The sequence below is a fragment of the Peromyscus maniculatus genome, chromosome 23 (genome assembly GCF_049852395.1).
Source record: "Peromyscus maniculatus bairdii isolate BWxNUB_F1_BW_parent chromosome 23, HU_Pman_BW_mat_3.1, whole genome shotgun sequence".
Taxonomy (NCBI): domain Eukaryota; kingdom Metazoa; phylum Chordata; class Mammalia; order Rodentia; family Cricetidae; genus Peromyscus; species Peromyscus maniculatus.
This window is the reverse complement of record NC_134874.1, coordinates 4,644,562-4,672,004: the sequence shown is the minus strand read 5'-3', so window position 1 is coordinate 4,672,004 and position 27,443 is coordinate 4,644,562. Positions and strand designations below refer to the sequence as shown.

The window sequence follows — 27,443 nt, the reverse complement described above, 5'->3', positions numbered from 1 at the left end:
CTATGTTCATCAGCCCTGGCCCTGCCCTGGCCCTGGCCCTGGCCCTGCCCTGGCCCTGGCCCTGGCCCTGGCCCTGCCCTGGCCCTGGCCCTGCCCTGGCCCTGCCCTGGCCCTGGCCCTGCCCTGGCCCTGGTCCTGGCCCTGCCCTGGCCCTGGCCCCTGGACATGAGCCCTAGTTGGGACATGAGCCCTGTGGCAGGATGCTCTTGGCCCTGGATGCCTAGTTATGTCCTCCGTCCAGGCTCCCGGACTACTCCATCTGCTACACATATGCTCGTCATCAGCGTTGGCTGTCATGACCACAACGAGGAAATTATTTCAGTAGGACCCGTGTGCCAAGGGCTGGGGACTGCTGGCCTGTCTGTCCTAAGTCCTGATGCAGCCTCTCCAACATTGTTCCAACATTGGTGTGGGAGGCATAGCCCAGTTCCTGGAGATGCACAAGCGTGCAAACACCTCAGGTGTGCAACCACACCTCGGGCCAGACCCTGGCTGAAGCATTTTTTGGGGAGGCACTAGCCACACGGAGGAGTCACCCATCTGTGCGAAGAAATGGCAGGTGACCTTTACCCACTGACCGCTCTGTGAGGGACAGAAGTCACTCTGGAAGCTTGGTCAGGGTGCCTCCTCAGGCCGGTGGGTAGTCCTGACTTCTTGTTTTTTTTTGTTTTTTTTGTTTTTTTTTTTTTTGTGTGTGTGTGTGTGTGTGTGATTTGAGTCCAACTGCTGTTTATCCCAGGCTGGCCTTGAACCTTTAAATCTTCCTGTCTCAGGCTCCCAGGTTTTGGGGTTATTGGGGTGTGCGGTGGCTCTGCCTGGAGAAGCAGGAAGTAGACTGCCATCTAGAAGCTAATCCTGAGCCAGGCCCAGTCCCCGGACGGCTATCACCACACCGATTATCAGAACATAGGACTCAAACTCCAAAGTCTCCCAGACAGAAATGGGCATGGAACTGGGCTCACAGGCCTCAGTCAGGGGCCTGACTCCCCAGCCCATGCAGTGGGCCTCTTTCCATAGTCCCACAGCCAGTCTGAGCAATTTAAGGTTCCAGTGAGGTGTGGTGACAGGAACCGGTGATCCCAGCGCTCAGGCAGCCCAGGCACATAGTTCACCCCAATCTTGGGTGCACTGGATCCAGACGTGGACCAAACACAGGGGGACCCAGTGTCTGCCCGATCTCCACGCCTGGCTGCACAGCTGAAGGACGACAGGAGGCCAGGGTGTTGCCGACCTCACCTAAATGTTCTGCCGTTCGCACCGACTTCAGTTCCAAACACTATGCCAGGGCCGGGCTTTGGTTTCAGGTGGGTGTATATCACCCTGCAGGCAGGTGGTGTGTCTTTGGGGCTTTGCAGTATTTTTCTGTTAGTGGGGACCCTGGGGTCCCAAAGATGTCCTAAGCAAGAGACATGTCTGAGTTACCTGGTCTCTCCCCATCAAACAAGCTGGCATTTGTAGGTACCATGTAAATCAGGAACTTCAAAGCTATGCTTGCAATCCTGGTTCCACTACCTGCAGGAAGGGGGCAGAGGGAAACTGGCTCTAGGGATGTGTCCCTGAAATTTCACTTCCAAAACCAAAATTGGGCACGTGTGACAACTGCCCAGCTCTCCTAACTCAGCTCTGAAGCTAGGATGTCTGTCAAAGCACTCTTGTCTTTTTGGTACTGTGGGGGTGTGGGATGGTGACCTGAGCCGTCCAGGCACAGGGCTGAGTACGAACCAGAACAGGCACCGAATGCTCAAGTACAAATTTATTAAAGCCCTGACACGTCTTGAGTCCACAAGTTACCTACAAAAACAATTCCCACTCCTTTTTGGAAGCCACCAAGAGCCAATGGGGTGCCAGTGAAACCTGGCTGTGACACAGACTTGGTGCTTGGATGGTGTGATGTTGTACCTGCGGGAAAGCAGGCCCGAAGTGAACTACAGACAACCCTAGGTCAAAAACCAAGCGGGTCAAGTTGACATTGGTGTTCACAAGCCGCTCTCCCCGTCCACGTCCCCGCTGTAACTCTCAGGCTTCATGTTATTCGCACAGTCTGTGCACAGAGACCAGGAGTATGTGGGAAGCTGAGCACACACCCAGATGGCTGCAGACATCTTCCAAGGACCTTGCCATCCTTCCATCCAAGTGAAGCTGGCGCCGCTCTCCAGAAGCCCAGGGACCTTCCCCAGGCCCCCGGCCACAGCTTCCTGCCAAAGTGGGACAGGGTGTGCCCCCTTTCCCACAGTGTCCCAATGGAAGGCATTTCCTAGCTTTGAGTGCTATAGTCCTAAGCCGGCTCCACAGAGTGGAGGAGGGACCAGGACTCCTGGCCTCCACCAGGGTGGAGGGATGCAAGAACATGATGAGACAAGAGACACAGAGTGGTTACCAGATCACTAAGCCCAGCGCCTCTGCCTCCACATCCTGAACCTGGAGAAGGTTCTTAGGGGGAAGGGGGGAAGGAGGGCCCAGGCGCACAGGGGGAGGGACGACAGAGTGAATCCGAAACAAAGCAGAGAGAGCGGCGCCAACAGAGCTGGTGTGAGGGTGTGTGGGTATACCTCGGCCTCCTGGGCCGCTCAGTGCAATAGGACTCCTGTGCAGGGGACCGGCCTGGCAGTCCCTGGAATAAAGCACTGCCCAGACAGATGGCTGGGCACTGCAGGCGCTCGTGTTTCTCCGTAAGGTAACGAGGAGGGCAGACACACAGCCGTAGGTTCTGGGTACCCCAGAGATGGGGCTGCTCTCCAGGGTGAGGGGTTCTCTCCCAAGCTCGGACACCATGGGACAGGCCCGGGGCTGACAGCAAGGGTTCCCTGACAGTGTGCCCTGCTGAGAACTTGGGAGGGAGGGCTGTGGTGTGGAACACCTGCTCCCCTGTAAGAGAGACCCTAAACTGTGCTCAGCAGCCTCCCCGGCAGAAGCTGGGTTTGACTGCCCAGGAAGAGGCTGCTGTGGACAGGGTAGAGGCAGGGGACTCTGCTGTGCATAGAGGCTTGGCGAGGCCTTACCTGAGTTTTCAGAACGGAAGGAGGAGCTCACAGGCACAGGCTTTGTGTAGTCAGAGGGCAAAGGAAGAAAAGTCTCACAGAACTTCCAGGAGCTCCTCTGCAATCGCTAGGCCCAGGCTTCAGGCCCCAGAAGGCAGGGAGAGGGAGCATGGGGTGGGGTGGGGGTGGGGGGACGACCGGGGTCTTATTTTCAACAACACTCCCCAACACACTGAGTGCACTGTGCTGCATCCGAATTTGGGCATCTCATGGCTATTGAGAGGGTCTGAGGGCTCCAGTAAGCTGCCACCCTCCTGGGAGCAGGCTGCCTCCAGGAGCGGAAGGGCTCTGGAGTCTGGGTGCTCTGGAGGGCAGGTGGGGGAGACTGGGCCGGGCTAGGAGAGCTCAAAGCCTGTGTTCATGCTGATGGCGTAGCGCAGTTTCTCTCGGAGGACGCTTTTCTTGCTGTAGTTGGGCAGCTTGAGCAGGTTGAAGCAAGTGGAAGAGGTGGGCAGGCGGCCGCCTGGCTCCCGCTTGCGGATGGTGAAGAAGCCCCTGAGGACGCTGCCCAGGGTGTCCCCAGTGTCCTGCGAGCACACACCACAGCTGGGGTCAGAAGGTGCCCCTGCAGTGCACACAGGTGAAGTCCAGCGCGGGACAGCGGCCTGAGCGGCTGAGGGGAGCCCTGCTGCTCTGGGCACTCACACGGAAGTCCTGAGCTAGGTCACCCCTGACGAGGGGCCTCCTGGCTAACGGACACGTATCAGGTAACTAAGACCGCAAGGACTGTGGCCCATGGCTGACAAGCGCTCGGCTCAACTCTTCCCGAAGTCTGGAGGAGGAGGACCATCTAGTGCCTGACCAAAGGGAGTGCAGCCTGGAGGGAGGTGCTGAGGCAGGGGCACCCTGAGACCAGCAGGCTCCAACAGGGCAGGGCATCTAAGCCACACCACGGTCAGGCTCCTAACACTGGGCACACAGTCCTAGGACATTCTCCTTCACCCTGCAGGCGACAGGCGGCCTGCCAGGGTGAGCGTGGCCAGCAGGGGGAGGAGCTGGGGAGCAGACCTGCATTTGCCCTTCTCCTGAGCCTCACCCTCTCTGAGCCTGCCTCTTGGACCTTGCCAGATCGGCAGCCACGAAAAGAGCATCCTAATCACACCCCCCCGCAGGCCTTCCCCAAGGAGGGACCCCAGAGAAAGAGTGCTGACAGCCCACGCTGGCCTGGGTCTGCACTCATGGCCCGAGAGCCACGTAGGCAGGGGTGTGGGGTACACAATGGGCGCAGCAGAGAACCGAGCAGAGGGAAGGAAGGGAAGGAAGATGGCCTGACTGACCTGGTCATCGGACACTTCCACACAGCGGATGGAGAACGGAGGCTTGAGGTAGGCAAATCCTAGGAGTGGCGGCCGGGAGCAGCTGGTCACGAACTGCAATACAAGGCGCGTCAGTGGGACGGCTGGGGAAGCCATGCCAGGCCGCTCTCCCTGTGTGCTGCTCACTGATCTTTCACCAGAAGTCGGGGTGACAGGGAGGTGCTGGCCCAACACGTGCCCAGAACACATCACATATCTCAGGGTGCCACTCTCTGGAAACTGTGGCCCACTGTGCAAGACCGATGGCTTGTAGGGCACTGGGGGGACAGCCCGTGACACAGGTCTCCTGTTCACATTACTGGTGGACACTGCAGCTGAAGACGTCCCTCAACGCCTGCTGTGTAGTGCAGTTTAGAGCAGGTCTCTACTGCACTGTCGTACAGTGACAGCAGGAAGGGATCAGTGACATCTGTCCTCAGGGAGGACAGCAGTGGTGACATCCGAGGGGGCCTGGGTGAGCGGATGCTAGTGATGCCCGTGAGCCAAGGCCTGGAGCCAGTGAGTCCTAGCATGGCTCGTACTCATGACCTCGTGCATTGGTACACACAGCGCATCCTGTGGGCTGGGTCCAAAGGCAATTTGGCAGCAGTCAGCATGCTGAGAAAAGCCAGGTTTATAAGCCAGAGAGGCTGTGGGGACCAAGGTGTGGGACCCCGGATGTGGGGCCTCTGGGCAGCCAGCCGCCTTCTCAGCAGCATCCCAGCACCTCCTGGCACTCTCCAAACACAGCCCCTGCCTTTGCTTCAGATGCGCTCGCTCCGCTCTGGACACCTGACCAAGCTGGAAACTCACAGGTCAGCCCGTAGGGGAAGACCTGGGAAACCCCTGCTTCAACTCAGCGGGAACCAAACGCAGGCTGTTCTCTAAGAGACAGAATTCCAAGTCTGGCTCCAAAATTCAGTAGCTAATGTTGTGTGGGTCAAAGACGACCACTTAGTGATGTTATAATAGCTAGACGGCTTTATGTGTCATGCTTCAAAGGGTTTTATTAAGTCACTATGTTCCTGGGGCTGGAGGGATGGTTCAGTGGTTAAGGGAAGTGGCTGCTCTTCCAGGGGACCTGAGTTTGATTCCCAGTATCCAAATCAGGCCGCTCACAACTGCCTGTAATTCTCACTGGCTTCTGAGGGCACTCAGACACACAGACACACACACACACAGACACACAGACACACAGATATATATATATCAATAAAAATAAAATAAATCTTTATAAAAGTTACTAGGCTGCTGCTCTGACACGTATAACTTTGCAAACTGGGGCTGGCCAGAGGGACGGGAAACGTCAGCTCTCACTACATCTAAAAGCAACACGGCCATATCCTCTCGGGCAGGAACTTCCACCTCCTTCGGCTGGCCCCGGAGCCTGTGCAGCCACAGAAGGCAGGTGTGTACAGATGCGGTCCGGTGACAGGTGACCCGGGCTCACCTGCTGCACAGGCAGGTGACTGACGGTTCAAGTGTGAGACCCTTGCCTTACTCTCCAGGAGGCAGGCGTGCAGCCTCACAAGCAGCAGCCTGCTCTGCCCGGGCGTGCACTGCTGGGAGGGGCAGCCTAGGCTTCCAGAACCACTTGTTGCAGCAGATGCCCCTGTGGCCTGGAGACCCGTGGGTGAGTGGAGCCCGTGTGCACACTGGCTGGACTGGGGTGGCTGAAGGCTCCCTCAGTGGGAGGGAACTGAACTCGGGACGGCCAGCAAGGAGGAGGGCCAGCTGTTGGTGTGGTGGGGGAGGCCACCACACTGCCTTCACGAAAGCGGTCACACAAGAAGCTCACACGTGTGTATGCTGGGTGTGATGGCTCACATTTGTAATGCCAGCATTCAGAGGTGGAGACAGGAGGATCGGGGCTCCAAGGTCACGCTTGGCTACAGGTTACAGGGCAAATCTGAGAGCTCTTGAGATACATGAGACCCTGCCTGGAAAGAGGGAGGGAGGGGGAGCCAGAGGGAGCCAGAGAGAGCATGCGAGCCAGCCAGGCGGCCTCAGGGCAAAGACTCGAGGTGCTAAATGCACTCCTGGACTTTCCAGAGAGAAAGCAGGCAGGTGGCAAAGTGATGATGCGTGTTAATGACAATCCATCCACATGACGCAGGGACAGGCATGTGTGTTACTCAGTGTCCTATAAATGCCTACACTCTGGGAGGTCAGTCATCAGAAACCAACGGCGCCCGGGGACACAGTGGACACACAAGTCTTCACCGACACTAGAGCAGTGGGTAACGGCAGGTACCCCATCTGAGGAAGTACAAATAAGCCAGGCACAGAGGCCACACTTGGAATATTCCAGTACTCAAGATGCTGAGGCAGGAGGGCTACCCTGAGTCCGGGGCAGACTGAGCTACCAAGTCCTGCCTGGGCTACACAGAGAGAACCTGACTGAACACCTGTGCTGTCGGCCTGGACAGCTGTGTTTCCTCGGGACACCGTGTCTGTGTACGGGAAGCAGGCTCACACCACTGAGAAACGGTACGGGGGGTGGGGGGGGTAGTCCCTCCCGGGCAAGGAACTACACTGGAGCAATACTCAGAACTGTCTGTATTTCTTTCTTCTTTTGAAGACAGGCTCTCTCTGAATAGCCATGCCTGTCCTGGAACTCACCATGTGGACCACGCTGGCCTCTGCCTCCCGAGTGCTGGGAGTAAAGGCGTGTGTCACTATTTTCTTAAGTAACGAGACAGTGTGAAGATGATGAGGTGGGGCACAGGGGCACACAGGACCCTGCTCCAGTGAGGAGCAGACTGCAGGCCTGCTCAGCCCGTCCCTCCGGCCCCTGTTCCTCAGCTTTCGGCACAGGAGCGAGGCTATGCCGACACGTGTGGCCCTCAGTGTGAATTACAGAGCGGCCCGAGGACAGCACGGGTGTTCAGGAACGCACGGGAAGTTGTAAAGGAGATAGATACCTTCAGGAACATGGCTCTCTCGTCGGGCGTGAAGTCGGAAGCCAGAATATCCCAGAGCCAGATGATGACTCTGTGACTCCCATGAAAGCCTCCGTAGTACACCGTGTGCTTCCTGAAAGCAATCAGAGGGGCCAGCACTGGGCTGGTGTCATGGGTACGGGCAGGTCGCTGCCCAGCACTGTGCTGGCGTCATGGGTACGGGCAGGCCGCTGCATCGACATAAGCTCACACATCACGGCCTCATCCTTGGGAAGCTAACCGGGCAGAGGCTCCAGCTGGAGCCTCAGAGAGCACCCAGTGCTCAGGGGGCTCCCAGAATGACTCGGTGTTAGGAGCCCAGGGAGGGGAACAGCTCTCCTTCTGGACGGCCTGAGCATGTCACCCTTCCCTCCTCCCTGCCCCTTACTTTAAATCTTCCAGATCGATCTCCGCATTGTCCCCGGAGATGAGACGCTGAAGCTCAGGGGTAGAGAACATTCGGATCCACTCGGGCTTAATGATGGAACGGAAGCCACTGATGAGAGCACCTGTCTGGTGTTTGATTTGCGTGTGCATTCGAAAATGCGCCATCAGATGGATGTAGCTAATTCTGTTAACAAGAAGGAGAAACAATGGAACTAATAGTCTGGGGTAGGCTGCTGCCCAATGGGCTAGGAGACACGCCTATCACTTCAGAACCACTTTCCAAGAAACAAAGTGCACTCTAGCGTCTGTCAGAACAACGAGGGCAATGCCCACGATGGAAGCCCCCCTAAGTCACACATACACTGTGGGGCACCGGGCCTGCTCCAAGTGTCCAAGGCACAGCCCCCCACAGAACGCCCTGGGGTGACCCCCATGTTCTCAGGAGTTAAAGGGCCACCTGCATATAGTCACACAGAGAAAGTCTCAAAAAACAACAAACAAAAACCCCGCCATGTTAAATATAGCCCAAATAATTCTGTTTTGCCCCACAATGCTCAGGCCAAAGTCACTGACCTTGAAATATTTCTAGTTTAAAAATCATTCAGCAACAAACATTACACATTAATACATTCAAATGGATTTTTTGACTGTCTCCTCCTTCCATGTATTCTATGAAGCAGGTTACCAATAAGTGTGTGTGTGTGTGTGTGTGTGTGTGTGTGTGTGTGTGTGTGTGCATGTTAGAGAGACACAGAGAGAGGAACTTGAATACCCAGAAGCCTGGTGGTAAGCAGGCACTGCCAGGCCCGAGTCAAGCACATGATTGGGTATCCTTGCCATATTCTGAGGCTTCACCATAGGCCAGAGCTATGACACAAGTTTCCCTTAACTTCACAGCAGGAAAGAAGCTTGTTCCAGCATAGCCCGCACAGGCTCACCTCCCCGGCCCTTCAGCCCGCACGGACTCACCTCCCCGGCCCTTCAGCCCGCACGGACTCACCTCCCCGGCCCTTCAGCCCGCACGGACTCACCTCCCCGGCCCTTCAGCCCGCACAGGCTCATCTCCCCGGCCCTTCAGCCCGCACACACTCACCTCCCCGGCCCTTCAGCCTGCACAGACTCACCTCCCCGGCCCTTCAGCCCGCATAGACTCACCTCCCCGGCCCTTCAGCCCGCATAGACTCACCTCCCCGGCCCTTCAGCCCGCATAGACTCACCTCCCCGGCCCTTCAGCCCGCACAGACTCACCTCCCCGGCCCTTCAGCCCGCACAGACTCACCTCCCCGGCCCTTCAGCCTGCACAGACTCACCTCCCCTGACCTCTTAGGCTGTGTGAACTCACTTTTTCTAACTCTTATTTGCACACACACACACACCATCAGCCTTGGCCACAGCTCCCTACGGGGTGGGCAGGATCCTCAGGGCATTCCCATATCTGCTGTCTAAAGTTTCCTGACCCCTGTATATCTCAAAAGCTGTTCTAAACATTTCACACACTGCCCCGTGAGGAAGAGTCACAGGTCACACTCAGCAGGACCAGGGCTCCCCCCTGCACCGAGACCCAAACCTCAGCCACCTCTTCTCTGCGGGCAGTGCTTTGTTTCACGTTTTCAAACCAATGCCCCGTGGCTCCAGGGCAACGCTGATGTGTTTGGATCCTGCTGACCACTGTCTGACTGTTGAAGTTAAAACACAGAACTCCCCAGCACACTGGCTACCAGACTAGCTGACCCAGAGGAACACGGTGCAGGGGGCTGAACTGGGACTAGACGACTCACAGGAACAGTTCAAATCCTGAGCAGGGCTGGCAGACAGCCGGCGAGAGGCCCAATGCCCCTCCTCCTGCCAAGTTCTACCCTCTAACTAGGCCGGCCGGCCTGGGTGCAGACCGTGGGCTGAGGGGTTTGTTCCGGGATCAAAAGACTGACATCCAGGACGGATTACTAGAAGCGCATTATCTGTGACGGGAGCAGCTACCTCAGCACTTCCTTCACCCCACCTCACGTGCACATCTGCCACATCTGCACTCACACCGTCTTCCTGAGAAGAGCCACAAACCCTGCATGCTTGCCCGCCCTCAGGACAGCACGCCCAAGCTGCTCAGGCTCCAGCCCTCAGCGGGCTTTCACTACATTCCTAAGAACAGCGGCCGGTGCCTCTGACCTTCCGAGTGCTTCCGCAAAGACTAAACCGTCCACTCTTATTTTGCAAATTGAATTTAATACAATTCCAGCCTACGAACTACAACCAGAAAATTCCATTATGATATTTATGGACTCTTTCCACCTCAATCTATCTTAATAAATTCTCAGCCTAACTCCGGAGAGCCAGAATGAAGTCTTTTCAAGTGCTGACCTTAACCGTCTAATTGTTATACTCACTTATTTTCATTTGTAACAGGAATGGTCTTCCCTCCAGGAACCAGCTCATGGCAGACAAGCTGGGGAGAAGACAGGAGTAATTACCAGAGAGAGTTCTAACAGAACATGAAAGGCCCGGCACAAACGACCACGGTAACGACGGAGTTAAGATGCTGGGCTTGAGGGCGATCATTTTTTACCAAACCCCGGGGCCAAAACACCACCAAGAAGCCTCATGTGACCAATAGGAAAGGTTTTCATCTAATCCTCGTCCACTCGTGTGCACTAAGGGTGCTGGAAGCCACACAAGGACCTGTGCTAGTGAGTGCTAAGGGCAGCAGCGGGGTGTGAACACCCCAGTGGGAATACTGCACGGCCACCCAAAAACGTGGTAAGAGCGCAGACTTAGTGGGGGAAGGATTATATTCCAGGAGACATAGTATCACCTCTGCAACGCACACACGCACACATGTGCAGGCATGCACACACACACACACACACACACGTGCAGGCACGTACACACACACACACACACACACACGCACACACATGCACACACGTGCAGGCGCGCGCGCGCGCGCGCACACACACACACACACACACACACACACACACACACACACACACACACACGACTGCACACGCCCGTGGGGAAAGTCTGAAAGCCACAGGTCACACGTTACAAGAGCACACAGGAGTGCCAATGCTCTAGAGACCGAATTAGCTCTGAGGTGACACAGGCCGATCTGAGAACCAGCTCTGTACCAATATGCTCAGGGTTTCTCCAGAGCAGACCTCAGGCTCCGCGGACAGAGAGCCTCCCACAGGGACACAGAGGGGGCAGAGGACATGAGAGTCGTGCCAGTAACTGTGACAGAAATGGCTTCCGCCTGCCTGACTCGGGGCGTTTTCTTCTCTGCTCCTGATGACAGTGTGACAAGGATCTGACTTCCCTAGAGGAACTTCTCCTCAGGTGCTGTCCTTCCACATCACGTCAGAAACCGCCATCTCTATGGCCGGTCCTCAGCATGGATTTCCAAACTGGGGCTCACAGCTTGTCACCAACTACAACAGGAAGGCTGGGTGGAGGCAGATACCGCCTCAAGGCCCCAGAGGAGACGCAGGCAAAGCCCAGGCTCTGAGGGGCCGGCTGAGGTGAGCATGCAAAGGCCAGGCTGGCGGAGAAGAACAGGAAACCCTCCCTCCTGGCCAGGTGACAGACAGACCCTCAGTGGGCAGATTTCTGAGGGAAATCCCACGAACCTGCAGGTCTCGACACCGGAAGCAGCCTGCCAGACCAGCCTACATACCTGCCCCATGACGTCTTCGTCGTAAGACAGGGTCAGCCCGAGGTCAGCGATGTCTCCATCGTAGCGCTAAGGGAGCAGAGAGAGAGCAGGGGGGCTCGTGTGGGCGGAGGTCTTCCCGCCTTGAGGGGCCAGGGACAGCTGCGCTGCCCCACCGTCAGGCAGAGGCCGCTCGTCATGAGGCCGTGAGAGGGGTCAGAGGGGAGGGGTCAGAGGGGAGGGGTCAGCCGGGGCTGTTCCAGGTCTCAGGGACTGGAAAGGTGGAACCTAGCCGGTGTTGGCCGTGGATTCAGCGGCCGCTCAGCACTGACCTTGATGGAGGTAAGGTTTTTGTAGAACTCGGAGTCCAGCGAAGGGAGCTCATCCACGGAGCTGTAGAAGATGCTGTGGTGGTGGCCGAGCATCTGGCTTAGGAAGAAGGAGGCGAAGGGCACGTCCACCACGATCCCCTGGAAGAGCGAGGAGGGTGGGGTCTCAGCCTCCGGCCAGGGCGGCCTGAGGGCACCAGTGGGGTCTCTGTTTAGTCTGGAGCCGTCCCTCCCTCTCCGCCATCTAAGAAATGTCGGGGGAGGGGGGATCTTGGAGAGCAATGGTCTTGGGCACAGGCCCCGGAGCCACGTAGCGCAGGGATGAGGCTTCTGCTCAGCTGCTCAGGCGGCTCCACAACCCGTGTGTCCATGGATGGGCGCCGGGAGCTGTGAGGGACTCCCCCGGGCCTGAGGAAACCCCGCTACCTTGACCCCAGGAGCCCAAGGAGCAGAAGCCAACAACAGTCCTGAGACGCGGACCCAGCGCCAGGTCCGGCCGTCCCGGTGGATGACAACCCAGTCCCGCAGCTCCTCTTACCCCACTTTCCCGGAGAAGTGCCAGGCTCAGGGGCAGGGCACGCAGGTGCCCGCTACACTGCTGGCCACACCCACGCTCCCGGCCCTAGATTGCTAACTCCCAGGGACTTCCACCTCCTTCTGCTAACCCTAACCCTGAGGAAGTTTCCACGCAACTGACAGATTCGGCACTGGGCTGGGGGTGTCGGCAGCAGAGAGTACTGACTGGGCGTGGGAGCTCTAGGTCCTACCCCAAACCAACCACTCACACGCTACCTCTCAGGGATCACTGCATGGGTCTGTGGCTGTTTTGTTTCTGGTTTTCAAGACAGCCCGTTTTGGGTTTTGTTTTTCTCTGTGTAACAGTCCTGAGTCCTGGATCTCACTCTGTAGCCCAGGCTGGCCTCGAACTCACAGAGATCCGCCTGCCTCTGCCTCCCGAGTGCTGGGATTAAAGGTGTGTGCCACCGCCGCCAGCACGTGTTTTTCTTCTTTTGGAGACAGGGTCTTGCTGCCTATCCCAGACTGGGATTACAGGGTGCGCCACCATGCCCCTCTCAGGCGGCACGTCACGCCCGTCCACACTCTGAGTGCCTACCTCATACACGGCCTTTCCCAGCATCTTCCCCACAAACTCGAAGAGTTGCAGGTAATTCTCATGGATGTAGGACGTGGGGGAGGGGTACAGCCTCTCGTCGCCGCTGGTTGTCTGCCAGGAGGGAGGGAGGACAGGGAGAGGTGCAAGTTAAGAGGCCGTCCTCACTCCACAGGGGTTCCTTGCGTCTGGCTGCTGCCCAGCCACCGGCGCCGCCTTAATCACCTTGAACAGATTGAGCGCCGGGTCAAACACCCTCTTGATGATCTCCTCCAAAAACTCCTTAAAGACACCGTCCTGGTCGATGCCCGCTTCATCCACCCCGAGGTCATTGACGAACTTCACTCGGATCACACCTTTCATGGCATGCTGGGGAAGCTGCCGGAGCTGCTCGTAGCCGTCCTGCCAAGACAGAGTTCCCACCGTGAGCAGTGCAGCTTCAGCCGACCCGGGAGACGAGACGTGCAAGTCAGGGCACCGGCCCACGGGAGGATTCACTGGATGGCTCTGACGTCTCACTCCTTGGCATGCGGAGACTGCCCTCAGGAGGACACAGAGAGAATTAGAGAGAGTTGTGCTAGCTCTGGCCATCAAAGGCGGAGGATGCGGGGACAAGAGGGATTGCTCTCTCCCTTCTTTAATGCCGGGAGTATCTTTCAGCTCATGGGCAGAGTCAGGCCTACAAGACGCTGTAAGACAAAACGCCCAGGTCCTGAGGCAGCTGTGGGGAGGGGCTGGGGAAGTCAGAGCAATTGGGCTGCCTTTCTGAACTAGAAAGACCCCCCCCACCCCCGGCAGCAGAAATACGGTAGCAGAAGACAGGTGGGAGAGAGCCCAGGCGCAGTAGCAATGCTGGGCCTGCAGGAGGGTCGTCAGTGGCGGGCGGGAGAGGTCTGAGTTTGGCTGGACTGTGGTCAGCTCCCTCAAAACACAGCCATTTGTGGGGTGTGGCTCTGGCAGAGTGCGTGGGAAAGTGAGCTTAGCCCGTGTCCAGGCCCTGGGTGTGAGCCAAGCTCTGGAAACCAAGAGCAGTAAATGCAGATAATGAGTGCATGTCTCCGACCCAGAACTCCATATGCACGTTCCGAGTCTACTAAAACACATGTGCTGGCTAGTTTTATGTCACCTGAGAGGAAGGAACCTCACTGGAGAAATGACTTCCCTAAGATCTGGCTGTAGGCAAGCTTGTAGGCTATTTCCTTAATTAGTGATGGGTGGGAGCCACCCTGGGCTGGCGGGCCTGGGAGCTCTGAGAAAGCAGGCTGAGCAGGGCTGTGCGGAGCAGGCCAGTGAGCAGCGCGCCTGCTCCTCTGTGGCCTCTGGTACTGCTGCTGCCTCCAACTTGCTGCCCAACTGAGCTCCTGCCTTGGCTTTCCTTAGTGGAGTGTGGTTCAGGACATGTAAGCCAAATAAAGCCTTTCCTCTCCAAGTTGCTCTCGGTCATGGTTCCACCACCGCAGCAGTGACCTGCCTAGGGCAGAGGCCTCCCTCAGGGTTCTCGTCTGAAGAAGTTTTCCTGGCATCCGACTGTGTCGGGTGCTGGGGTTTCTGTCCTGGAGCAGCGCTGTCCCAGTTAGCCGACGTGACACAGACCACACCCATGGCATCTGTCATCCATCCATGTGCTGTCCTGGTCGACTCTGACACAAGGCCAGCGAACAAGCCAGCAGTACAGGAGCCCTGTTTTGGGGTACCCCCACTACCTTTCTGTCATGCTTAGTGATACAGAAATCCCTCCTGTGGGGTCTCTGCCTCCTGGCAGAGGCACTCTTAGGTTGGTGAGCCAAGGGAGAATGACCATAGTCCCCGGGCCCCTGTGGGAACAGGAAGCCAGCTGTGGGCACACACGTGTGAAAAGTGAGCACACGCACTCAGGAGGCTGAGGCAGAATCGCTGTGAGTTGGAGACCAGCCTGAGTTACAGAGGAGCCCAGGCCTGGAAACCAAGCAAACCCACCCGACCTGAGAACAGTTAAGGGGAACCGGCCAGTGAGTTTTTAGGCAGCTGTGGCGGCGGCACTAAACACCATGAACCGGCGCTTGGGCAGGACCTGGAGGACGGGCAGAGCATGCCTCCAGCATGCTCCTGCTACCTGACGACTTTGCTGTTCTGTCTCGAGTCCTGGCAGCAGGTGTGGATTTGGGGATTTAATGGGGTGGCACATGTGACCTCCCGAGCCAGCACGTGACGGTGCTCAGGCGATGTAGACTCATTCCTGCTTGATCTGAGCCACACCACCCTCTTCAAGAGGTTGTAAGAGGAATGGGCCACCTGCCTCCTCTGATGCCCCCTGCCCTGGGGGCACTGCTGTGGTTACGTGAGGGTCACACCCATGCCCCACAGGACGGAGTCAGCGTCCTCAGGCGTCACACCATGCTGAAGTGGAGGATGGTGAGCCAGGTCTGGCCACCAGGCCAGGCTGTCACCAGTACCAGAGGGGGCTAGACTCAAAGTCTAGGTTTATGTGGCCTCGGTTCTGCCTTTGACAGGGCAAGGGGTGAGGGGCAAGGGCTGGGGAAGAGCATGTCTGAGCTTCCCCCAGTCCTGACTAATAATGGCTAACCTGAAGAAAGGGCTGTTTGTGCAGGATGGCAAAATCCACCGGAAGCGTGGCCTCACGTCCACGCCAGGACGTCAGGGTCCAGAACAGTGAGGTATCAGCTTCCTGATGTCCCCTGTGTCCACAGCAAGCAAAGGCCTTGGGCACCCAGACCCCAGGCTCGTGAGAACTGGGATGGTGGAGTAAACGAGCCTTTCAGGTAATAATTCAGGTAGGTTCACCACAAAGTACGCTTGCTTTCATGGGAGGCAAGGAGGAAAGCGGGCTTCCTAAGTCAGAGACTGTCTCCTGTGACCCCCGAGGGACTCCAGCCCTGCGGAGCTGGTGCGGGGACCTCCCTTCAGCAGCGGCACTTGAGGGAGGAGCCAAGGGGCCCCACCCTCAGCACACAGCACAGCGCAGTCCACACCTCCTGAGTCTTCCAGGAGGTGGGTGCCGGCCATAGCTGATGGGGGAGGATTGAGACCCCAGAGACAGGGCAGCTACATCCAGGTCTGACGAGGAAAGTGTTGGAGACACTTTTAACACAGACAAGCTTTAGAGGCAGAGCAGAGGCTACATGGTGCCCACAACTTGGCCCTCGAGGCACCTGACAAAATTTAATTAGTTCACAACGTAACAGAGCTGAAGCTTTACACAGACCCTGAACTTAGGGGTCTTCTCTTGAAAATTCAAAGTCCTCTGGAACTCACATGCTACAGGATAGTTGATTACACTTTGAACCCGAGACTGCCTTATCACTGGAAAAATCTGTTTCCAGTTGTGGTGTGGCTCAGCCTAGCACACACCTTTAATCCGGAGCTTTCTGTTTATTGTAAACAGAATAAATAAAGTCAGCCATAGGTCAAGAGGTGCAGCAAGCAACCAGCCGACAGGAAGTGACCACCACAGAGGGTAAGAGGGAGCCGGGGGACGGAGAGACGCACAGGAAGTGGGGGGGGGACATTCAGTTTGAGGAGCTTTGTTTGGGACGGTGGAGGGGAAAGTTTTTCAGGGACGTGGGCTGAGGAGGAAGGGCAGCAGGGTGCTTTCTCTGCCTCTCTCAGCTTGCGGATTTCCCCCCAGCATCTGGCTCCCGAGTCTATTGGTAAATCGAATGATCGAGATTTAGATAAAAACAACACTCACACTGTCCAGGTGGCAAGTCAAGAGACAGAGCAGATGTGTGTCTTTGGGGTGACTGACATGCCACCACTCACCCACCCATTTCCCTGACACCGAAGCCAGACTCCAGCTGACATCTTAGTTGACGGCAGCTAAGAGCGGCCGCTGCCTGGCGGAGGCTGACAGACGAGAGGACCACGTCTGAGAGCATTGGCTGCAACAGTGGAGCGGAGGGTCTCTCCCTCGTGTAGCACACAAACCAGTGCTCACAGCCAGCAGCACAACCAAGCCTGCTCATCGTCCATGACCTGACTTCTGTGGTCTGGTCAGTGCCGGGGATGGTACCTAGGGCCTCACGGATGCTAGGCAGGGTCCTACCACTAAGCCACCCACCCCTCTAGAGCCTTACCTTTAAGACGGTGAGAACACCGACAGTTGTACACGCTACTGTTTGGACGGCTCCTGAGACCCCCCAGGTCCCGGGAGCTAAAACACCCAGTAAGCAGTGTCATAAACGGCACCCGTGCTGCCGGCGAGGCCGCTGGGCCATAGCCACGCGGGTGGCTGGTGACGTGGCCGCCACGCACAGGCAGAAAACACAGGTGAGAAAGTATGGACAGCACAGACAGAGGTCTGAGACATGACAAGTGAATCTAGTCCAGCCCACTAAGATGGAGGACTTGATCGGGCGGTGGTGGCGCGCGCCTTTAACCCCAGCACTCAGGAGGCAGAGGCAGGCAGATCTCTGTGAGTTCCAGGCCAGCCTGGGCTACAGAGCAAGTTCTAAGACAGCCAGGGCTACACAGGGAAACCCTATCTCGAAAAGACAAACAACAACAAAAAACTCAAAAGAAAGGCTGTGGCTTGTCCCCAACACCAACAGTCAGGAGGAGGTTTAAACCTCTGCTTTACAGAGGACACGCCTCTGTGGCAGCCTTCCACGGACTTTCCGCTCACCTCAAAACACATCAAGACACCGTGAAAATGTGACCCAGAGGCTACGTGCTTAAGGACAGGGCACCCACTTCTAACTTGTGAAGTGGCCACACGGAGTGGCAACCCTGGACAGGGTGTGGCTTAGAGGTGCCAGCTTGAATCTCCTGTTGTATCTACAGAGGCCTGAGCTCTGCCCTGAGAGACTTTGTGTGACCCAGGCAGGGTAATGCCGCACTGTCTACACCGCATCCTCAAAACCGAGGCTGGGGACAGGCTGGCCAGGACAACAGAGTCAGCACAGACCCGAGGAAGGAGGGGCGCTCACTGCACTGAGCTCTTGACCTTGTCTCACAGAGGTGTCAGGAGTCTGTTTTCCCAGGGGCCCTCACAGGGCAAAGGAAGTCACTGAAGACCCCCAGCACTGAGCACACGCTAGACTGAACAGCTACTCTGAAGCTGACTGGCTAAACGTCCCTTCCTGTTCTAAGAGCCTCATTCTGAGTTTTCATACCACAGTGTGACAAGAGGGTCTGGAAGCAGCAGGCACCCACTAGATCCACCCGACAGAGCACTCTTCTCTGGAGGTGGCCACTTACCTCCAACATCCGGGACCTTCGGATAGTGATGTGCGTGACGTGAGGGGAGGCAGAGCTGGTTTCCACAAGCCCCAGCTTCTCCTTCTCCTTGGTAACCATATTTCGGAACAGGAGAACTCTCTGAAATGAGCAAAGGTGGATCAGAAACAGTTATCAACTAATGCCAAACCAAACCAAACCAAAATCCACCCTACAAAATGACCACCATTCAAGTCAACTGAGATGGAGTAAGAACAGGACGCCCTGAGTGCTGTAGTGCAGAGGTGTCCTGTGAGAACAGTGAGCGTTCCCCAAGAACCTCTGGGAACGAGAAATACAGCTAACCCTGCATGGAGACAGCCCCTTTCAGAGAGATGCGGGCCACAGCTGGAGTCCAGCCAGGACCGGTCCAATCAAAACCCAATCTCACGTCGTCAGCGGCCATCTCAGAAGCCCAGGGGCACGGCCAGCTACGCGGGCTGTTTTCTACAGATGTGCCTGCTCTAAGGGAAATCAATACTATGGACTTCAGACACAAAAACCATTCAAAGGCAATCTTTCCCAGTCAGATATAGAAATGAGCCTACAGTGTAAAGATCCTAGGCCTTTCTGTCTGCATCCCGTGTCCTCAGACCTGCCCGAGTAGGTTTCCAGTCAGCACTCAGAGAGAACCTATCTCCTCAGCCCCAGGATTCTGACCAGTACCTTTATTTTATTTAAGAGACTCGGGCCTTTAGGTTACTCAGGCTGGTTTCTCTCTCCTGGTCTCAAGGCATCTTCTCAGCTTCCCAAGCGGCCCGGAGCAAGTGCACAGGCCACCGAGCCCAGCCAAAGGCCTTTCAGTGAGTACGGAGAACACAGGCCAGGGACCACGGCATCCCAGGGAGGGAAGCTGACTGAGCACACACAGCAGCCACAGCTGTGCTTTCAAACACAGAGCTGGGGCTGAAGGCGGGCCCAGCTCTTAAGAGCACTTGTTACTCTCAGAGGACCCAGGTCTGGTTCTCAGCACCCACATGGAAGCAGCCTAGATGGACATGCACAAAACAAGTGCAATTCTATCCAGCAGCAAAGAAGGATGCAATCACATCATCTGCAGGAAAACGGGTAGGCGTGGGGACCATCATGCTAAGGGAACTCGGCCAGATGTGGACAAGGCATTTTCTGCCACACGTGGAGTCTAGATTTAAATATATACATAGCAGGTGCAGGATGGGGAAGACAGAAAAGGGAGGTTCGGAGGCAGGGAGGGAAAATAGCAGAACCTGATAAAAACAGTAATAATGACACTCCATTTCACTTCATCCTTGTATTACCTCTATCAAGGAAAAACAGTCTTTAAGAGAAAAAGCAGTTGCCAGTGACTTCCAAGACAGCACAGGTACTCAGTGGAAGGACTGCCCCTCCATAATGTACCCGGAAGTAAGAAAAAGGACCATGCTCCACATCCCATCCGAAGTTCTGAGGGTTCCAAGATCGTGAGGGAGGGAGCGGACAGAGGGGGGCCCAGTGGCCCGCCCCACCTCTCCCTTCCTCAGCAGCTGGAGAAACAGTATTTAAGTCATTTGGGGCTACGACTCCAACTCTCTAGCAGGGCCACCTGTGAAGTGTGGGTAGCAATTGTTCCCAGAAGTGGAGCTGCAGATACAGGCCTCTCAGAACCACAGGCAGCCCGGACTGGGCTCTAGATTTCCATCGGGCATGGAAAGAGGGTCAAGGGCAACCTCACCCACCGTTTAAGAGGCTGGGAAGCCTCCGTGAGCCCAGCAGACACCTAAGTGAGGACCATTCTCTCCAGGACAGTGGGCCCAGGTTCAAGCCAGAGTTCACTCAGAGGTCACCTCCCCACTTCACAGCTACCTGCCCTACCTCATGCCACCCTGCTCTGCAGAAAATGCAAGACTCACAAGGCAGATGGTAGCCACTGCGAATCTTAGGAGATTCAACCTCAGACTGGAGACACCACCTTTTGGGGGCTGTTCAAAGTCGGAGGGCAGACATTACCAAGCAGCAGGTAACGGTGAGGAGTTAAGGGTTAACGGTGAGGAGGACTGCACCATCCCTTAGAGAACACGGAAGGCACAGCATGGCGGGCTTCGCCAAGCAGAGGTGTGCGTGCATGCACGTGCATTTGTGTGAGTGTGTGTGTGCGTGTGCGGTCTCTCAGGGATGGCACACTTGACTGGGTAATCTCCAGGAGGGTCCCTCATTCCTGAGGGCCTGTCAATGAAGCAAGAGTGTAAGCAGCCACGTCCCTGGCTCAGGCAGAATGAACAGTGACTCAAAGTGTTAAAATCAGTCAGAGAACAGTGAGAACTCCATGTCTAAGAGTGAGAATTACCAACCCTTCATTTTTGTTCTTTCCCAAATATGTATCTTTTGGGGGAGGAAAGAAGGGAGGGTCTTCTGAGGGGGCACAGTACTGTCCCAGTGTCCAGCACACCCCAGATGCTCCTACCACAGTGCTGACCCTTCCCAAGGCCTGCGCACGCCCCAGAAGTGACCGCACATCCCTGCTTTCCTTCCTTCTCTCTTCCGTGTTCTCTGATGAACCCCTGGCCCCCCCCTCTGCCCAGCAGACAGACCCCTGTCGCCCACCTCCCCCTCTGCTCATAGACCTGCCTCTGTCTAGTTCCCTAAGCTGGGGTGGCTCTCCCAGCCAGAGACCCCGCTTCCACCTCCAGCCCTTCTTGCTGGCGAGTGTACCTTGTGGACTCGGTCACCTTTCTCCTCTGGCTCGACTGCTCTGGCCAGTCCTCACATCATGGCCAGAACCATCTTTCTGAAGCCCAGCTCTGAGCAGGGCCTCTGTTCTGGACCAGCCTCAGGAGACCAGCCATGCTTCCCAAGGCTCTGGCTTCATTTCCGACCCCATCCTTCATACTCTCTCTTGTCCCAGGCCTTGAAGTTCGGCCCCTCACTTCTCTCTAAGTTGAACATATCATTTTTTTTTATTGTTTCTGAGTTACAGCAGAGTGAATATCCCGCTTTTCATGAATTAGAAAATACTTACTGATTAGATGCAGAGGAATCTAAGTTAAAAAGTTACTTTAAATCTCACACAGCGGATCTAAAAGTTCACATAACAAGTTTATGCAAATCTAAACTGAAATCCAAGCAATGAGAGAGTGTATCAATGGGGGATTATTGACTTTTTGTTTGTTTGTTTGGTTTTTGGGTTTTTTTTTTTTTTTTTGAGACAGGGTTTCTCTGTGTAGATTTGCGCCTTTCCTGGATCTCCCTCTGTAGACCAGGCTGGTCTCGAACTCACAGAGATCCGCCTGCCTCTGCCGCCGGAGTGCTGGGATTAAAGGCTTGCACCACCACCGCCTGGCTATTTTTTAATTAAAGTTATTTTTCACTTAAAAAATCAACTAATTACTTGGTTCGTGTGTGCAGGTGACTGTGTGGGTGTCTGCCATGCTGCTGTGTGGAGGTCAGAGGGCAATCTGCAGGGGCTAGTGCTCTCCTGCCACCATGTGGGAACCCTCTCTTGACCCCTTTTCCTCCCCAGGGCTCCATGAGGTCCACGTGCTGCGATTTCATACAGCACACACCTCACGGCCCCTGACGTCACCCCGCCTCCTCTGTCTGCACCCCAGTACACGGCACAAGCTGCCTGAGTCAGAAAGACCACCACTGTGTGCAGACAAGTGATGCCCCCCAGCCATCTCCACTCACAATGGGGGGGAGCCAGAATCAACACAGGGACGGGAGGTACCGAGTCAACTCACGTTCTTGTGAGGAACAACATGGGGGATGTGCTGCAGGAGCAGCTGAGCCCTCTTGCGGTCCTTGTCGAGTTCCTGGAAGAGCACTCCAGGCTTGAGATCCCTTCAGGAGAGACACAGGAGTGGTCACCAAAACCGGAAAAGCCTTTTCTAGGGCAGGCCGGCAGCGCAGGGCACAGCCAGGCGTGGTGCCCGCCCGCCCACCCACTCGTGGACGTCTTATGGGCACACAGCCACGCCTGCTCGTCCTACGTGCCCGGGCTGTGACTGTCTGGACGGCCCCCGAGCAGCGGGAATGGCTGGGGCAGAGCTGTCTGGCCCACAGAGCCCTTTCCAGCAGGGTTTGAGGGCCCTGCTCAGGGGTCACAACTGTAACAGGTCACTGACAGGAACGCTCTCGACTTCAGCTGCTGTCACAGGGCTCCCCAGCCCACCTCCCCAAACCGGGAAGCAGTCTTCACTCGGGTAATTCTGCTGATAAATGTCACTGTCACATCAGTCGGGAGAACCTCTCCTCCTGGCCTAGGTGAGAGCGACCTGTCACCTTCAACTGACTGGAGTGACACTGGTGGAGCCGAAGAGACCGCTCCGCGACACACCCAGACAGGCGCCTCACAGGACAGCAGCGCTCTCCACAGACAAATGGATGGGGTGCAAGAGAAGAGAAGGACCTTCGCCCCAAGAGCGCGTGCCAAGCAGCTGGCCGCCCGTGCTGCAGGCGTGAGGGAGGCCCCGGGCTTCCCCAGCCCTTCCCCAGCCCTTCCCCGCCCCGAGCTCACTTTCGCAGCCAGTGGTCCTCAGGAGCGAAGCGCCTCCGGCAGTCTCGCTCATACAGCACCATCAGCCATCCGTGGACGGACTGGAACAGCTCCAGGGTCTCACCCTTGGCGTTCTCTGTGCGGCGAACGGGAGGGTCAGAGCTGGAGGGCAGCGCTCGGCGTGGCGCTCTGGTACTCGGCCTCAGTGGAACCACAGGCTCTTCGCGAGTGCTCTAAATGGCCCTAGGGCCTGGGTACCTTTCGGGGGAGCCACTCACGCTGCACCCCAAGAATGCACCATCCAAAGGCCCTTCTCCTCTAAGGAGCTCTGTACTGAACTGGCAGAACGTGTCAGAAAGCAGACGGGCCCACAGCGGGAACGGGCACAAGCTCCATCCCCATGGAAACCAAAGTGCAGCTAGAAAGGGCGTTCCAGGGCAGAGCTCGTCACTAGGAACAACCCCACGTGCGCAGGCTGAAGGAGCCGGCAGAGAGAGACCTCCGCAGCCACACCACCGTCTCACGAGCTCACCCAGCCACGGGAGAAGACGTGCATTCTCTCCCACCTCTGGTAAACAAAGGTGAGACACCCACAGCTGAGGGGACAGACTGCCCCCTGGGGGGCAGCACCAAAGAACGGTGGACACCTTCACCTTACCTACAATTCCATCCCAGATCATCTTAAACACGAAGGAGTTGAGGAAGGAGGAGATGGTGACCAGCTCTTCCAGCTTGAACGAGATTTGTTCTTCATATACTTCAATGTCATCGAGGATGCTGCATGAGGCAGAAAAGTGTTCAGAATTTTCCACTGAGAAAAGGAGACAGATGAGACCTCACTGGCTTCTAGGCGAAGAGAGCACTGGCTTTTCTAGACACATCCTGCACGGCTTGCAGACTAACGCTGACGTCTAAGATCTCCTCGGAGAAGCCGGGGAGGAGCTGCTGGGGTTCAGATGAAGCAAGTCGGCCCCGAGCTGGAGACGGCTCTTGGGGGCTCGCTAATCCTTCTACCTTCTGCTGATGTGGAACTGTTCAGAGCAGTTCTACTTGGGGCCTTCCCAGTGAGCTGCGCGTGGCACATTCTGTCACGCCTCACCCGTGCCCGAGTGGGAGGACATTGAATGAGTCGGCGCTCACTGAGGAGCACCGTGAAACCACATCCCACACCTAGGAGAGAGACCAGTGGCAGCTGGTGGTTGTGAGCGAATCAATATTTGAAAGAATGAATGAATGTATGAATTATGAATGAATGAATGAATGAATGAATGAATACATGACACAGCTCAACTGAAAATTTATGGCAACCTCTCCACGTGCTCTAGAGTACAGCTCAGTCTTGGGTCAGCCTTGCCCCAGCCATTAGGGTGTTCATCCCGCTCACTAGGGGTTGACCCTTCTTCTAGGGCACCCAATCGCCAGCGACATGCCCCCGAACCCTCTGGATACGAGGTCGTCTAGTCTGAACATCGCTGCTTGAGGTCCGTTCTAGATCTTCCCAACGACCCCTGGGGAGGGTGGAGGACAGACAGCGGCAAGTGCAGAAGGGGACACAAGATTCTTGGGACTGTCCCAGGCTGTGCCTGGCGCGTCCCAAATAATGCCTTCTCTTAGTTCTGTCTGCATGGTAGGTGATGCTGCCTCTAACCACCAAGGATTGGAAAGGGCACTCGGCAAGGTCGGCTCTGCTGTCTGGAGCCAGCCTGATAACCGGGCTGCAAGCACTCGGCACTGATCATCTCCAATCCTGACCAATGCCTCAGAGGCGGGTGCTGGCGTTACTTCATTTATAGACGAGGAAACTGGTGTCTCAGTACACGACCGGCCCGGGTTTTACAGCCTGGGTTCTGAGTCTGCAGCTCTCCTGTAATCTACCTATCAGTAAGGAAACGGCTGGGGTGTGGTCTGAACACATCTCCAGAGACCCTCACGGCCACGGCCGCTGCCCTGAAAGGACCCAGCAACTGCTGAACGCCTGGTACGGGCCACGCTTTGTGAACACCGTCTATTCTTTTGGGGGAGGGGCAAGGGGTTATGGGTTCTTGCTATGTTGACCAGGCCGGCCTGGAACTTATGCACTCCAGTGATTCCCCTGCCTCAGCCTCCCGAGTAGCTGCCAGTATAGGCGTGCATCACCATGCCCAGCTCTTGGCCAGCTCTGACAGTGACCCTCCACACGGGTGCAGTTACTGGCTTCCCCACGGTGCTGACGGCCCCGCTGAGTCCTAGCCAGGGCACGCAGCCCACGCCGACCTACGTGATGAGGTGCCGGGAGCAATCACAGAACAGCATCAGCATGGCCAGGAGCTGCTTGGACTCTGCAGTGTCATTGTTCAGGCATTCCAGGAAGAGCTTTAACCCTCCATGGGGCCCCAGCTCACAGATAAAGGCCCACAGCTTGGGCAGCAGGTCATCAAGGTACGTAAGGCCTGGAAAAGGAGAGAAACCCAAGCTTCAGGTGGGAACCCCAGCTGCTCCGTTATTTCTTCCTTTCCAGTGGAAAAGCACAGCCCTGAAACCGGCGTGCAAGAGGAGGTCCGGCAGGAAGAGCTTCTCCACGCCGCCGAGAGTCCCAACAGCAGGGGCAGCTGACCTGGGTGGAGGCTCACAAGCACCAGACTCCGCTCTGCAAGGCTCCAGAGCAGCACCGGCCTGCAAAGCCCGGCGCAGCCCTGCCTGTAAGAGGAGCTGAAGCGGAACACGGCCCAGTTTCTGTCCCCATCCCTACAGCTGGAGTCAGAGCCAGAGCCTGCGTCTCCCTGATGAGCGGCCATGTTCTAAGTCGGGAAACCTGCTAAGGGCAGAGGTAGTTTTAAGCTTTGCAGGCCAGGCGATCTCTGGGGGTAAAAGCCTGAGACAAATTAAATTGATCAGAGTTTAACTAAGTGAAGAGCGGCCACACCCTGGCAGCACTCAGGACCAGACACGGGAGACGGCGTGCATCCCGGCCTGGCACTTCCTTTATTGAACTGGTCTGGTCAGCCGGCCACCCTGACTGCCTGAGGCTTGCTGGCACGGCTCTGACTCAGCCACTTGTCACAGGAGCATTCACACAGGTCAGCTGTCTGCTCGGTCTTCGTGGTAAATAAGAAGAGGCCAAGTTCACCTGACACTGTTACTACACTGGGTGCCAGCACAGAGCAGATGCAGGAACGAAGGGACGGAACGGATCTGGCTGTGTCCCATGACTGTGAGTGAAGGCTGGCATGGTCTACGGGCAGACCCTGCCTTGAGCAATCTCGCAGGCTCACTGCCCTTGGATGCGTTCCCTCCCACCTGCTCCTGAGACGCTATACTAAAACCAGGAAAGCGAGGAATGACTGCCGCAGAGACGCTCCAAAAGGAACCCTCGGGGCAAGCGACAGGTGCAATGGGAACCTAACCCACTTCCCGGGGGCTGCAGGGCCTGGACAGAGCCAGACTGGCACACCTTCGGCCAGCGCCGGGGCTCCAGCATGCTGCAGACACAGCTAAGACGGCCGGGAGAGCGGCAGGGCCTGCTCCGACCTGTCACCTCTCAGTGGGTGAGGCGCTCTCAGAGTTAGTTCCAGATGAAGCCTGTCTGGGAAAGATGCTGCCTGGGGTGTGACTCCGGGAGACCACGTCAGAGCTACCTAAGGGTGCGGACAGTGAGCTGATGGCCGGTGAAGAGGCAGAGAGGCTACAAGACCGATGCCGCTTGCTTCACGTCCCGCATCCTGGCCACACAGGGGCTCACGTGCGTGCAACCCAAATCACACACACTGAAGAGTTCAGCAACCTTCCAGTTTGAAAACACACAGAGTGCCGGGCGGTGGTGGCGCACGCCTTTAATCCCAGCACTCGGGAGGCAGAGGCAGGCGGATCTCTGTGAGTTCGAGGCCAGCCTGGGCTACCAAGTGAGATCCAGGAAAGGCGCAAAGCTACACAAGAGAAACCCTGTCTCGGAAAACCAAAAAAAAAAAAAAAAAAAAAAAAAAAAAAAAAAAAAAAAAAGAAAACACACAGAGAAACGGTGATCACACATCACACTGGGCGCAGATGAACTGTCTTACTGACTACCAGAAGAAAGCGACTGTCCCTGGGTGACACACACAGGCAGTGACAGCCTGACAGGTGGGCACAGGAGGCGGGGACAGACTTGGGAAAGCGAGCGGAAGGTGCAGTACAGCTCTACTGTAAGACCAGGTCACTGTCACTGAGTGTGAGCCCAGAGACGACCGATCTGCGGCTTCCGCAGGGGAGATCCGTTTTGTTGTGAGCGTGCCTTAAAGACACACCTGCCACCTCAGAATCCTCTCCCCCAAGAAGCTCTCAGGTCCTGGGGGCTGGAAACGCCAGCCAGCCCCTGGCCTGCCTTCCTCCCGCCAGTCTCTCCTGGGGAGCCGCCCCAGGCCCTCCTCTGCCTCCAGCTCAGCAGTGAGGCCACAGAGGGGCGCAGGCCACAGAGGTGACGTCACCCCCAGTCCTCCCGCCCCAGATACAACCTACCTATGAGTGAGAACTACAGACGCACCTTTAACACGCACCTGGAGCCATCTGCTCCCTTTTTACCACTTAGGCACCAGGGGGGACGACCTGGCATCACCCCGCCACGGAGAGGAAGTCTCAGGCAGGGTGACACCTTCCACAAAGAACCGTGTGGCCCTCAACAGCGCCTGTGCAAGGTGGGGGGGGTCTCTGCTCTTCTCCAGCCACTGGCCCCGCCCACCTTCGCCACCTCCCCGGGACTCAACGGCCTCTACTGCTCCTGCGGACTGGTCGCCTGACTCTGACTCTCATCCCAGGCAGAGAGCCCGGCAGTCTCTTTCCCTGCATCCTCCGTGCCCTGCACAGACAAGGCTCTGGCTATCTGGAGTGAATAAACAGGCATTAAGGGCAGGCAGGCAACAGCAAGCAGTAGGTAGTCTCTATCCCTTTCTGAAGCCAACAGCCTGCCCGGCTAGAACGGTCCTTCTAGACTCAGAGGATCAAGTCATACCAACAACGCCTGGGCCACACCGTAAAAGCCCTGACCCCAATTCTGTCCTCACAGAAGACTTTCCTGCTCAG

General features: G+C 56.6%; 1 protein-coding gene across 9 annotated transcripts in view; it reads right to left on the bottom strand.

Moving 5' to 3' along the window:
* Positions 1-1,737: 1,737 nt before the first annotated feature.
* Positions 1,738-27,443, bottom strand: part of Ube3b (ubiquitin protein ligase E3B) — a 48,055-nt gene continuing 22,349 nt past the window's right edge. For 5 of the 9 annotated variants that reach the window (XM_006993942.4, XM_015987452.3, XM_076561414.1 and 2 more), the window contains 14 exons: positions 24,670-24,841; positions 23,071-23,189; positions 22,434-22,548; positions 21,658-21,757; positions 17,945-18,064; positions 12,974-13,150; positions 12,752-12,862; positions 11,641-11,778; positions 11,333-11,398; positions 10,044-10,102; positions 7,664-7,846; positions 7,258-7,369; positions 4,316-4,408; positions 1,738-3,565 (listed from right to left, as the gene is read on the bottom strand). In XM_006993942.4, the coding sequence (XP_006994004.1) occupies positions 3,374-3,565; positions 4,316-4,408; positions 7,258-7,369; positions 7,664-7,846; positions 10,044-10,102; positions 11,333-11,398; positions 11,641-11,778; positions 12,752-12,862; positions 12,974-13,150; positions 17,945-18,064; positions 21,658-21,757; positions 22,434-22,548; positions 23,071-23,189; positions 24,670-24,841 (1,757 nt within the window). In that variant the 3' untranslated portion in view covers positions 1,738-3,373. The remainder of the gene's footprint in view (positions 3,566-4,315; positions 4,409-7,257; positions 7,370-7,663; positions 7,847-10,043; positions 10,103-11,332; positions 11,399-11,640; positions 11,779-12,751; positions 12,863-12,973; positions 13,151-17,944; positions 18,065-21,657; positions 21,758-22,433; positions 22,549-23,070; positions 23,190-24,669; positions 24,842-27,443) is intronic. The other 4 variants (XR_013047886.1, XR_013047889.1, XR_013047888.1 and 1 more) reach the window with 1 other exon arrangement.